Below are 13,668 nucleotides of genomic sequence, written 5' to 3' on the forward strand. Positions count from 1 at the left end.
GTTGAGTAGATCTGGTTACAACAGGAGAATACAAATACATAGTGCCTAGGGAGCTAGGGAGCTAGGTAGAATGGAGACTTCGATATGGATATTTCAACATTCTGATTTCCCCTTCATTCTATTAACGATTCGTCTAGGATTGAAAGATAGATAGATACCTACCCATCTATCCATCTATCGACTGCCACCAGGTCTATCTACCTAGTATCTACGATACCTACCCACGTAAACACTAGCTTCAATTAAGATTAGAAAATTCTCCGAGCAGAAAATATGTTCATCTTGATCTCTTTGCAGGGAATCCGTTGCTTCTGTTTAGCTAGCACGATAGATGCCACATGATACATGATACATCGACATCGACATCAACATCGTAGCAAAGGAATCTTTCATCACTTTATGATGGACCATGGACTGTAATCATTCTCTCTCTCTCTCTACATACCCCCTACCTAGTAAACCCCCCGGAAAGGCCTAATAAAAGTGGTTGGAGAAGAAAAAAAGAAGCGAATTGAAATCGTCATAGCGCGTAGCAGCCCACCAAAAGGCAAAAGAGAGCAATCAAGAAAAAACCTACCAGTACCAGTATCATTATCATTATCATTATTCATTCCCATTCACGCCAACCATACATTTAATACATACATACACCAATACACCCACTATTGTAATCCCTTCTCATTGATCAAGGGCCTTTCGCGAGAAAAGGGGGACAGAATAAAAGAAGAAGCGGTCCCAAATCCCCAACTTATAATTCCTCCAGTCGAATCGAATTCCCCCCTCAATTATTGGTGATTAAAGGGTCTTTGAGTGCTAGGAGCCAAACCAAATACATGCTCCATTTCCATTTCAGAGCTCGTCGATCATAGAGCGCTCCGTGCATTATACTTTCGTTCAAAGTCCTATTGATCTTGTCTTTCCTTCACCGTGATTGTAGATTGTTTCTATTTCTTACCTCATGTTCTACTCTCTCATCTTGTGCGTGCGCTGTCAGCTTCATTGAAGAAAGATTCTTAGAAAGGTAGCTTTTCTTACCCCTCCAGTTATAGGATCCTAGGAACGCAATAGTAAGCCATCTATTCTAACATCTGGTGCTGTCCGCCCGCCCAGCTTTTTGGATATCTTTCATACAGGTATCCAATGCCGTTAACGATGTATATAATAGCTGACCAAATACTTCACAGACTTGTCCGACGACACTTCTACGCGTTATATCATCTGCAGACAAAGAAAAATTTCAATTTGAATTAAAGCTCTTGTACATATCGCAATTCCTCCACGAGAACATCTACAACCTGAACTACCATCCACGAATTCCCCAACCCTCTTTGAGTGTGGTATTCGAAACCAGTGAACCTGCGAATTGCATAACGATAATCTCTCCAAGTAATCAATCATCCCCGATTTTGATATTGCCCACTTTGGCAAACCTACATGCAGGACGGCCACTAGGCCGCAAGGTACCCACATGAGCTTCTGCGAGATCGTAGCTTGCTAAATACACACACATCATGAGTAGGAGTCGACGGGGTGCTGGCTCCTTCAGGACCAATGGCGCAGCTATTCCAGACTCGCTATCCTTGATCCGATCATTCAACATCGAAACCAATCCCGCTCGACCTGTACGACCTTCTCCCCTCACAGCTTCGACAATTCCAGATATGCCACTCGACCTTGTTGATCGCATACGCTCCTTTCCTCTCTTTGTTTCAGCTCCCGATTCCTTCCTTGCAGCTATCGGAAAACATCTTCGTCCTCAGGTCCATTCGCCTCACGATCATGTATTGACTGAAGGAGATGATGCAAAAGCCATGTACTGGTTAGTACGTGGGGCTGTGGCAGTCACATCTCGAGATGGAGAAGCTACATACGCAGAACTAAAGCCTGGTGCTTTCTTTGGCGAGATTGGAATATTAATGGATGTACCCCGGACCGCTACAATTATAGCAAGAACAAAGTGCTTGTTGGTGGTGTTGAAGAAGGAAGATTTGAGAGCTGAGCTTCCAAACTTTCCTGAGATGGAACAAGCGATTATGGAAGAGGCACAGGAACGATTGACAATTTTGAATAAGAAGAGAAGGGAAGGCGGATTTGGCCCAAAACTTGTCTCCACCGAGCTTGTTTCTAGAGGTGGCAAGATCGCACGAGAAGCTGCGCCAGGGGAAGTGTCTACTGGTGAAGTAGGTGTCATTGAGAAGGGAGTGGTCATCAATAAGAAGAAGCGAAAATCCCCAAGTCCAGGCATAATTGAGGATCCTTCAGCTGGCAGTGCGCTGGGCAGTGGACTGGTCAATGTCAGGAGAACACTCAAGGAATTACCTTTATTCTCAACTTTACCGCCAGAAATACTTCACTTTCTTGGGTTGAGCGCCACGCCAAAGGCATACCCACCGTTCACGGATATTATTGTACAAGGTTCAAGTGGCAATGAAATTTACTTTATTGTTAGAGGCGAGGCGGAAGTTATACATGAAAGTTCCAATGGACACGCTGGACTATCGCCTCAAGGCACAAATGGATCATACATCAGACCAAGACTGAAAGCCGGACAATACTTTGGAGAAGTTGTCAGTTTGTCTTTGGCTCCCCGGAGAACAGCTACTGTACGATCAATCACTTCTGTGGAATGTTTGATGATCGGTGGAGAAGTTCTTGAAGAGTTGTGGAGAAGATGTTCGCCAGATATACGGAAACAAGTAGAGCTGACAGCGAAAACTCGAATTGGAAAACCCGAAGACGAAGATGTCATAATGAGTGATGCTGAATCTCCAACTATCAATGATTTAACCATCAATAACAGTCGACCTAAACATCAAAGAAGGAAAACATTACCACAAGTTACATTTACCCCTTCGAAACCTGCAAGTCCTCATAAACCTATTCATGTTGAGGATAGTGGGGTGATGGAACCTATAGACCCAGATCCATTCCTCAGTGTAGATATGGACAATATGAGGGCGAGATCGCGAAGAGGTTCTTGGGCACCGCCTGCTCCTGAGACGCCACCACCAGATGATAGATCTTCTGGCCCAAGAACCAGATCTAGATCTCAAACACCCACACCTGCAAAATTATCACACGCAATCACTCCCCCAGAATCAGCTTTTCGGCCAAAAAGACCTAAGATTTTCGAGCGACGTCCAAGTCAATTTAGTCAGGGAATATTACCGGACGCAATTTTAATCCACATTTTCTCATATTTAGACATCTATCAATTGATGAGATTACGCCTCGTATCTCTCCACTGGTCAACTCTCCTAAGTACCTCACCAAACGTTTGTCAAAATCTTGATCTATCACTCTACAACCGCAAAATGACCAACAAAGCCCTGATCGAATGCATCTGTCCATTTGTTGGCCGTCGTGCCCGTAGCATCAATATCAGCAACTGTTTCCATATAACTGATGAAGGATTTGCTGCAATTTACTCCCAATGTGGCCCCAATATCCAAGTCTGGAAAATGAAGTCAGCCTGGGACGTAACTGCCAACGCCGTCTTGGAAATGGCCAACAGCGCTAAAGAGCTCGAAGAAATCGACCTTTCTAATTGTCGCAAAGTATCCGATAATCTTCTGGCCCGTATCGTCGGTTGGGTTGTAACCGAACCGATTGCCCCTCAAGCCTCTCTTCGTCAAAAAGCTGCAACTTTCGTCCCACCGGTTGGGACTGTAGTCGGATGTCCAAAGCTCAAACGTCTTACTTTATCATATTGTAAACATGTTACAGATCGATCGATGGCGCATTTGGCTGTTCATGCACACCAGAGGCTACAGAGTATTGATCTGACGAGATGTACAACGATTACAGATAGTGGATTTCAACATTGGAGCATTTATAAATTTGCAAAATTGGAAAAGTTAATTTTGGCGGATTGTACTTATTTGACGGATAATGCTATTGTTTATTTGACGAATGCGGCAAAGGGGTTAAAAGAATTAGATTTGGTATGTTGAGCTTTCGCGACTCTCTGTAGTAATTCCACTAATAGTCATATCTAGTCATTCTGTTGCGCCCTCTCGGACACCGCAACCGAAGTTCTAAGTCTCGGTTGTCCCCAACTCCAATCCCTCAAACTCTCATTTTGCGGCTCGGCAGTCTCAAATTCATCGCTTCGATCTATCGGTCTCCATCTTCTTGAACTCAAGGAACTTTCTGTAAGAGGGTGTGTGAGAGTTACGGGGGTAGGGGTGGAAGCTGTTGTAGAAGGTTGTAGTAAGTTGGAGATCTTTGACGTTAGTCAGTGTAAGAATTTAAAGGGGTGGCTGGATGCAGGAGGAATCGAAAGATGGAAGTCGAGATGGAGTCAGAGTGGCAGGAGGGAGACTGTAGGGAGGCGAGGTTTCAGGGGGGCAGTAATGCCTAGAAATCTAAGTGTACGGAAGGGAAGGGGAGATTTGGTCTTTTGGGTTGAAAAGAGGAGTGGACCAGGCGTTGGCTTACGATGATGGACCTTGACGAGAAAGGGTTTAACAGAACATGGAGAAAAGGAAAGAGTGGGATTTTTCATCGATGTCGATTTTTTATATGCATACTCTCGAGAATATGACATATTTGCATGCATGGACGGAGTTTTATTCATCAGTTTATCCACATGAATCACTTGTTAGGACAAATCCAGAGGTCACTTTTTTGGTCGGAACGAACGCGCTCTTTTTTTCTTATGGTGGTGGTGGTGTATGTATGTTGGTTTATTGGTTTGTTTGCACATTTGTATGTATGTATGTATCGATGAATGAACGGATTGGCGCGGTTTTTAGATTTTTTGTTTTTGCTTTTGTGTTTTGTGTTTCTTGTATAGATGGATGGACGGATGGATGGGTGTATGGATGTATAGATGTATGTACAACGTTGCGGAAACGGAAACGGAAACGGAAATCGTAGGTTGTGGATTAGGAGTTGGATGGCCAGGGAAAGATGGGTTGGCGTGGGTTAGCACGGATGAGAAGGGGGAGGGGGAGGGGAAGAGGGGGTTTGTACTTGATAATATCGAGTCTATATCTGATGTGATATCATCGGATCTGATCTTTTTGTGTAAGATGAAAGGAAATGAAAGGAAATGAGAGGAAATGAGAGGAAATGAGAGGAAATGAGATGACATGAAATGATATATGATTTGAAAATTGATGAGAGAGATGAATTGAGGTGAATTGAATCGAGATGAGATGAATTGAGATTATATGAGATGAGATGATATGCTAGATGCTTATAAGCAAATGAATAGATGAGAGAGCATACCTAGGTAGGCATGTATAGAATTTCCCCATCTACATCTACATCTACCTGAATACCTACCTAAATATCTACCTCCAGCTAGTCTCGCATTGTTTATTAGATACCCGGGCCTAGGTAGGTAGGTAGGTATGCATAATATATGACTGACTGGCTGGCTGGATATGGAGTGAGTTGCTTTGGAATTTTGCGGTGGCTTTGGAAATTTTATTATTATTTTTGAATGGATAATCTTAGGATATGATGTGTATAATGAATCGGTATGATATTTGGTATTACCGAGAGAGAGAGGGGGGGGATACGATGGGATTTCTGTGCAGATGGGTAGGTACCTAGGTAAGGTGGTCAGTTGAAAGTGCTGAATCTATGTAGTAAGGGTAGAAGTATCTATCAATGATCTACTCAGAGCACTTTAATCTATCAAATCACTTCGTTTTGTCAGAGATAGAATAAGAATAGATAATTAACTGGATATGGGTATTTTACTATTTTACTATTTTAACATTTGTTTTGTTTTATTAATATATGTTAATGGCACACGCATCAAGTGCGCATGTCCAAAGGAGAGGAGAAGCGTGTATGGCAGAAAGGTCCGCAGACTTTCGTAACTATCATCCAATCTCGAAGAAGAGAGCTGTTTTGTGTGACAACACCCGTTTGCTTTACCATGTAGTCCCACGGTGTTGTTTCTTCATTCCAATCCCCCTTGCCCCAGCCTCTCATATTGTACAACTCTTTCTCCTCTACTTCCTCCTGTTTTGCTGCATCATCAGAATCTGGACCATTCTAATGAAGATATTCAGAAAATCTAGTTCCAATGAAATACTCTCATTAACCGCATCTCTCCTCATCATTCCTCTCTCGGCCATTCTAGCATGTGCCAAAATCTTCTGTACATCATAGAGTGTGAAGCCACCAAAGACAGCCAAACCTCCCCATAACCAGATATTTTCGGTAAAAGCCAATGTTCTGACTGCGGTAGCTGGGAGAACCAATGGAGCCAATCCGGAAACAGCGACGAGAGCGACACCAGCCAAGAGAGGTCCACCGAGGTAGAGATATTTTTCTTGTTTGGCGGTTGCGCCAACGAAGGAAATACTACCCATCATAGCGACAGTGTAGAGACCAGCGCGGGCAATGATGGCAGGAGGAGCCATGAAGAGGAGGGGTGCGATGAATGCAGCTTGGGTTACGTTGAAACCGGTCCAGAGTGCGTATTTTTGAACATAGCTATTACATATTAGCTTTCTTTATCCACCCAAATACATATCGCATAATTCTAAATATCAACACCGAATGAGGGGTAACACTCACTTGCTGGGATCTGTAGCTCTAGTGCCCATCATAGTACCAATACTGAGTGCGATACCACCGATCATGACAACCCAAGGATTGGTCGCCATCAATCTGTAAGTAAAGCCACTTTGGAACATGGCGCGCGCAGATAATCCGATGATTCCGATTCCCATTCCAGTGTGCATAAAGGTATCGTTTAAGTAACTGCGTTCGTATTCGGGCATGCCGCCATCTTCACGAGTTTCGCGGTTGAAGACCTGTGATTTGTTAGCATTCTTTACTTATATGAAGATGAAAGAGATGGCGAATGTGGAGAAGGAGTAGGTAAGAAGGTGTCATACCATATTGATCGCAAACAAAGTTCCTCCAAACATCGCACCACCGACCAACAATTTCTGCATCAGCGTCCCATTTGGATTCGCAACAGTCGCCGGTGGCTGCAAGTAAGTTCTCGAGCCCTTGATTGCATTTCTAGCTTTTACCAGTGTGCTGACTGGCGATGTGGTGCGTGATGTGAAAAAACTGGTTGTAGGTTTGCTGGAATGAAAAGCTCGCGCGGGGGCGGATCTAAAGGCGGTTTTGGAAGCTATAGCCAGCGAACTGGTTAATCTGAATGGTTGGCGCATGGTAAAGGCCATTATTGTGATATAATTTGATCAAGATCGATTGTGATGGATGGTAAATGGTTGTAGAATGCAAAGGTTGTGTTGAGGTTTTGTTATTTATGGATGGCGAAGTTATTTAGGTGTGGTGGTGGTTATGACGTTCCGGAGTTTGGGGACGGAGAAAAGAGGGATCTGGTGGATGAGTAAAGAAAGAAAGAAAGCTCTGGAAGCGAGGACGGGGGAATAAATGTTCTACGCCGTTGACGCCGCTATCAATTTATGGATTCAAGAAAATAAAGAATCAACTTGTATTATAACAACTTAAAATTACTTGTGAATGTTGGTATCATTGTATTTTCATCCTTTCATCCTTTCAAATACATACTGTCGAGCAATTTATGAATTGGCCATCCATATTCCTAGGATTTCCAATCCTAGGGTAAATACTACCAGAGGTAGATGATGCTTTTTTTGCTACCTCGATCAAGTATCTCGTCTTACCTAGTAGTCCCAGGACAAAGATATGCAGAATGTATTACTTCATCTCTCAATGTTCTGATCTACCCTTGGCCAGTGTTCAGTGCCAAAAAAAATCTAGAACTTTACTTCGAGGCCTTGATTTTGGCCCAACGGTACATGTAATTGAGCTATATCTGCGATTGTTAATGACATTTAGGGAACTCAATGTTGAAACTTCATGAGAGCACACATCGGCATGGCAGTTAGCTACCAAAGACTGGCTAAGGCGTCGCAGGAAAAGCAAGGGAGCGCAAATGGTCGGCCAATCGAATCATCTTTATTTGATCATACTTTTGATGACTGATAGCTTTACAAAATCGTCCCAATTACTTCTGGCCATTAGTTGATCAACCAGGCAGGGAGGCAATAGACGATGTCCCATCAGAAGGAATATGTACTTCTCCATACAAGCCACTGCTTGAGCCTGATGGGATTCGACTTCTTCTCGAGCCCGGAGCAACGGCTGAGTTACAATGCAGTCCCGTCCATACCATATTGATTGATTGTTACTCGGACATGGCGAATCACTTCATCGCACTATCTTATAGATGAGGCAATGCGAACATATCGGACTTTAGCCCGAGTCGATAATTATTCATCTTCAGTCGCAGCAAATCTTTGCAATGCACTTTACCATATTCGCCATTCGGCCGGGGCACTTGGATTATGGTCAGATGCTTGTTTCTTTCTCAAAGGCTCAAAGATATACCGAGTGTTGTATTGCCATGTAATGGAACTACGAATGATCTATACGGATATTGTATGCTTTGAAGCTTCGTTGCGTTGGCACAGAGTTCTGTTATCTAGTTTATCATGCTCCGCAATGGCTCTACCCTTTCGTTCTATTCTCACATCTCTGTCTGCAATAAAGTCAAATCATTCCCCCCTCCTTTGATGGTACAAGTTTGCAAAACAAAGGCGCTTCCTCCACTGCTGGGCACTGTTAAAATACAAGCTACTATCTTGATCTTGGTTGCATAGTACAAACTGCTATAACCCGATTGATTTCATAGACCGTTGTTACATACTTGGTGATTACGATGGATCTATGCGCCGCTGAGTGAACATGGAATCAATGACTCTAATGGAAATGTTATACATTTTGGGGGCATTGGAAAGTAATAACTCGACAGAGTTTCTTATAATTCAAACTTCTTTGACAGCCAGAAGCTTTCGATTCCCAAACTCGTTGAGAGAATTCGAATGGTATGAAATGACAAAATCATCCTAACTATTGAATTGCTTTCGAACATGGAAAGCTTGCATTTAGTATGATGGTGAGGACGAAGTTCAATCCTTCTTCTTCAACTACAATTCTGAGTCCCATTACCTCCTCCATGTCGTAAATAAACAACCCCGCAAACGGTAGTTTTCCCTTTCTCCCCCCATCTCACAAGCCACACTAACCAACTCATAGAATTTAAAACTAATTTACTGAAGAACGTGAGCGTCTGAGGATTCTAGCCCTCCATGCCATCTTGATGGCTAGCTCTCCCGTTGAACCTTGATTCTCGTGATCTTTCCCAAGACATACTCTCCCTTGCTCAACTACCCCTCCTTATATCAGATGTTTGATAACATTTAGCTGAAGCCTACAACGGGAGTTTATGTTATTATAGAAGCTTTGCTTCTTCTCGTATATAGTTTCTCATCTCAATAACTGGCTAAGCCTTTCAAGACTCCACCTGGCTTTATCTCAGTAATCCAATAATGTTGTTATGGAAGTTTAAACGCCTGGATGAGACTAATCTCCAACTGTCAAATGTCATGTTTTTATAAAATTGTAATAAGAATTCGTAATTCGATTAATAATCCAAGGTTGAGTATATAGAAAGAACGCCTTCATTTTTGATGGATAAGCGAATTGATTCATTTTCCCCTTCACAATCGAATTGAAATTACAAATTTCTTCTTTCTAAGCTGTCCTTATGTTAGTCAGTCAATTATTAGCCTTCAAATGATTTCGACTCGAAAACGTGATGTGCCCGTTCATTCTTGTCAAGCAGTTGAGCAGATTCATAAGCCAATAAATAATAGACAGATTTCAATTTGTATGACTGATGAGTAGGACTCGAAACATTCTCCAAAACAACTTACAAAAAACAATGTCTCCACCATAATTTCTCTCGTCAAAATGTTGTATGTGTACGAACGATATGTACATGTATATACACTGAATCGCAAAATTCTCGAAACTCACACTCGAAAAATTGAAAAAAAAAGGGCCTAATCCGGGATCGAACCGGAGACCTCTTACAATTTAGATTGGGCAACCCAAAGCAAGAATTCTACCACTGAACTATCAGGCCTGATCAAATCCGAGACGTATTGGCTGATTTTGATGAGAGGGCGGACTTGTTTGACAACATATATGTAATTGTCAAAGCCAGTGTGGGGTGTTCTTCCTTACAAATCATGGTGCTGCTTTAGATGTGGGGTGAATAATAGCATAGCGGCGAGTGAATTTACATGGAGGGGAGAGAAGAAAACTATCAAATGGGACATCCTGATAGATACCCAGGTACTTATGTAAATATCCAAAATATCCATAGAAATTGAACAAGACTAAAATCTCGAATCTCTTGATGCAACAACAGCCAACTAAAGACTTTTATCTGGATAAGAAACAAAATCCCTGATGTCTTCTCACGCCCTTCGACCCTTGGTTGGAGACTACTTGTCATCATCGTATTTCCTCGGATATCAGAATATGGTCTAACAGTTGGCTTCGCGGAAATCTTATAAGAATGGATACTTTTATCGACCCTTTCAATTCTGCAATATTTTATTAGATGTTCAAGATGACTTTAATCAACCCCACCAACTCCTCAAAACCTCAAATTGTGCTAATCCCTTGGGATCCCACCTCTCCTGAACATGTTGATCGACTAGTACAACAACGCATCGCTTGCGGATGGGACTCTGAATGCGTTGAATCATGGAGGGAAGCCCAAGAAAATGGAAAGCTCAATAATCAATGGATTGTAAATATTCTTCCCCAAATCGATTTCATTTTCCGAGTTCTAAATTATCCAGGTGCTTGCGGATTCTGATCCCGAAAAGGATGCCAAAATACTCAAACATTCTGAGATGTATCCCCAAGAGAAAGAGCCTCTAGTTGACTCTGCTACTTCCTTTGGAGGTAAAATTCGGGAAATCCCCTCACCGCAGAGAACTTTCATTCCAATTGGCCATATCTGCTTAGGTCCTCCATCCGAAAACTATTTGAATCTCGGATATGTTCCCAAAACAGAAGGGTTCTACTGGATATCCATTTTTTACGTCTCGCGAGCTCTTCAAGGAACTGGGCTAGGAAAGACAGCCATGGATATGATCGAGAATATAGCCATCTCCGAACCATTGTGTGCCAAGACTCTGGGTTTGAATTCGATTAATAAAGTCGACCCAGAAAGAGAAGAAAAGTATAAAGCTCTTGACTTGGTCATTCCTCCGGTAAATATGTCTGAATGCATTGCGGAGATGAGATATTTGCTTTGTTCTAACCTTCACCTAGTTTTCCAACCAAGATTGGTATGAAAGAAGAGGTTACAAAGTTTACAAAAATGTGGAAAAACTCTTTGGTCCAATGGTTGATCCAACAGGAAAATCCTGGTATTGGAATGCTGTGTTTTTAAAGAAGGAGATTTCCCGTTAGATTGAGATTCGACCAAAGAGGCAGAAGATACTGCCAGCTTGGCTCCCGCAGGACGAAACCCCGGGACATGCAAAATCTACTATGCTTCAAATATACATACATAGGTATATATATCCTATATCATGTACTATATAGTTGAATACAAATTCATATCAAACAAAGTATGAAATATAAATGTTCCCAAGGTATGACTTGATTTGGGCGATTTAGTGTGTTGCTTTACTCATCCACATAGAGCTTTGGTCAGCATATATTGTCTGCGCCGAGTAGATGGGTTATATGAATGGCCATCTCAGGTTATAAATCTTACATCTTGCAACTTCAAGCATCGCAATCATCCTTGAAAACCGGGTGTAGAGACATCTATCAACAGCAATTCTCACCTCAAAGACTCTGGAATCTCAAAATTATTAGAAATGAATAACAATATCTATGGGTATAAAGACCTCGAAACGTCTGATTCTATTCCTCTTATACTCCTCCATCCTGAACACGCTACCTCGGATATATGCTGCAGCGTCATACACACCACTTTCCATGAAAGACACATGGCTATCTCCAACAGTACATATACTATGAGGGCAGGAGAAGGTCTATGAAAGGAAAGGAAAGGATGGAAAGCTGCCATGGAATCGAATGGATGAAATTACAATTTCAATTTGTTAGTACCGAACAAGTCTCGATTTAGTTGCGGTGAGAGTTTCCGAGTCTTGTAAGCGAACCATAGGCAGTGTTCAAGCTACTTTTGGATCCAGCTTACTTAAAACATCTGTTACTTTCCGCTAACAAGTCAAAGGTTTTCAAACATAATGTTTTATTTTTCTATGGAACTCCTTTAACTCCCCAGTTCCCGGAATCCTTTTCGATTTATCCTCCTAGTCTGTGATCTCATACACAACGATTTGTAAAAGCATGTGCCCTACGATCTCTATTCCAAGGTCCCATCTAAACATACAACCCACCAAAAGAAATGAAAATAACGATTTTGTTCCCCATCCACAACCAAGCCACATGCTCATTCAAACAACCTCAAGATATCTTCAACACATCTTCCCATCCAATCAAGCCGTGATGGAAATAATTCCAGTCGAGGTCTCGGAAACACAAGTAATCGAGCTCCACAAGTACCAATTATCAGTATAACTCTGCCACTGGGCAGCCATCTCTTCGAGACAGCCTGCCACGGTGTCGGTGTCCCCACCAGATCCAATAATCGCAATGCACATGTGACCTTGTACACTACCTTTTACACATCCGCCGCCGTTAGTGAGGATGTTGTCTACTTGGGCAGAGGGAACACGGACGTCAGTCCAGAGACCGGGGTCGTTGTTGTGAGCGCAGATGCTGCTACAAGTGCTACTGTCTGCGATAGAGAGGCCGGAGAAGAATCCGGAGAGCAAAATGGAGATGGTAGAGGTGGTGAATCTCATATTGATGGGTGTAATGGGGTGTTAGACGGTGTTTTGAAGATATAGTATTATTGTAGCTGTACGGTTGTGGATTTGAGGCTTGCCGATAGAGGACGAGATAGAGCTTGAGGTTGAGTTGTGAAATAGTTTTTAGTTTATTAAAAAATATTAAAAGTTGAGCTGATGATGGAGCAATCTTCAGAGTATTTCTCCTCCTATATATGTCCTTTTCGACCCATACTGATCGCGAGCAACGTGAAGACCGAGATAATTTTTACATGTTACCCAACCCCAGCCTCACAGTGTAACCAATTCGAATAAAGATGCATCTAAACATAGCATTACCTCGTCGGCGCGTACATGTCGTTCGTAGGGCCTCGGCTATGTCCTTAACAGCAGCAGATGGATTCGGATCCTTCTGAGATATGTGTGAAAGGGTCCGAGATTCGGGGCCTATTTCTCATTATGCTCAGGGGAAAATATGTCAATTTAAAGTTACCCTCTGAATTATGCTTAAACGCCACTGTTTCCACGGACAGCTGCAACCACATTCATCGCCTTACAATTCAACGTCAGGATTACACGAGTGATTCCAACATGTCGCGCTTATACTTGTGGGCGCTTATCTCAATTAAATGTCAGAGTTGAAGAACTGCAGTTCGTACTTGGGAGGATGCAACATACTTTTCTTGATAGTTTCATAAACAAATTATTTCTAGATATAGAACCAACTATACAACTATACAACTTTATTGCCATTGGACATATATCTCGACCAAAAAAACGTGGGGGTAAGGATTAGCATGTGCATGGCATGTGACTGAAGTGTGCACTTCCAAGACCAGTATAGTAACGTAGGTGAAAAGTATGGCAGTATATAGACCGTTAATGAGTCCCAAGCTAGTTTTTGCAAGCGGGTCGCTCCTTATTTGCCCTCTACCCCTCGTACCAGATA

The 13,668-nt window shown here is 42.4% G+C and overlaps 4 protein-coding genes across 4 annotated transcripts; 2 read left to right on the plus strand and 2 right to left on the minus strand.

Annotated features, from left to right (window-relative positions):
• Positions 1-1,511: 1,511 nt before the first annotated feature.
• Positions 1,512-4,445, plus strand: EAF02_003043 (uncharacterized protein; the record flags this gene model as incomplete). The annotated part of the gene is made up of 2 exons (XM_038899091.1): positions 1,512-3,944; positions 3,999-4,445. 2 exons carry the CDS (start codon positions 1,512-1,514, stop codon positions 4,443-4,445), a joined length of 2,880 nt encoding a protein of 959 aa, XP_038761379.1.
• A 1,236-nt stretch (positions 4,446-5,681) lies between these two features.
• Positions 5,682-7,359, minus strand: EAF02_003044 (uncharacterized protein). Its single transcript, XM_038899092.1, has 3 exons — positions 6,867-7,359; positions 6,544-6,782; positions 5,682-6,459 (listed from the first exon to the last, which is right to left on the minus strand). The coding sequence occupies exons 1-3, from the start codon at positions 7,161-7,163 to the stop codon at positions 5,973-5,975; spliced, it is 1,023 nt and encodes a 340-aa protein (XP_038761380.1). The 5' UTR covers positions 7,164-7,359; the 3' UTR covers positions 5,682-5,972.
• Positions 7,360-10,450: 3,091 nt separating this feature from the next.
• Positions 10,451-11,304, plus strand: EAF02_003045 (uncharacterized protein; the record flags this gene model as incomplete). The annotated part of the gene is made up of 3 exons (XM_038899093.1): positions 10,451-10,633; positions 10,686-11,102; positions 11,164-11,304. The coding sequence occupies 3 exons, from the start codon at positions 10,451-10,453 to the stop codon at positions 11,302-11,304; spliced, it is 741 nt and encodes a 246-aa protein (XP_038761381.1).
• Positions 11,305-12,365: 1,061 nt separating this feature from the next.
• On the minus strand, positions 12,366-12,734 carry EAF02_003046 (uncharacterized protein; the record flags this gene model as incomplete). The annotated part of the gene is made up of 1 exon (XM_038899094.1): positions 12,366-12,734. One exon carries the CDS (start codon positions 12,732-12,734, stop codon positions 12,366-12,368), a length of 369 nt encoding a protein of 122 aa, XP_038761382.1.
• Positions 12,735-13,668: the final 934 nt, after the last annotated feature.

The sequence above is a fragment of the Botrytis sinoallii genome (assembly GCF_014898435.1).
Source record: "Botrytis sinoallii strain Bc 23 chromosome Unknown BSIN_004, whole genome shotgun sequence".
NCBI classification, from domain to species: domain Eukaryota; kingdom Fungi; phylum Ascomycota; class Leotiomycetes; order Helotiales; family Sclerotiniaceae; genus Botrytis; species Botrytis sinoallii.

Bases quoted from the DNA above. Each gene is read 5' to 3' on its own strand.
- EAF02_003044 (XM_038899092.1), bottom strand. From the start codon at position 7,163: ATGGCCTTTACCATGCGCCAACCATTCAGATTAACCAGTTCGCTGGCT. The intron at 6,783-6,866 runs GTATGACACCTT...AACAAATCACAG, and splicing joins CTTTGTTTGCGATCAATATG to GTCTTCAACCGCGAAACTCG. The intron at 6,460-6,543 runs GTGAGTGTTACC...AATATGTAATAG, and splicing joins AGAGCTACAGATCCCAGCAA to CTATGTTCAAAAATACGCAC.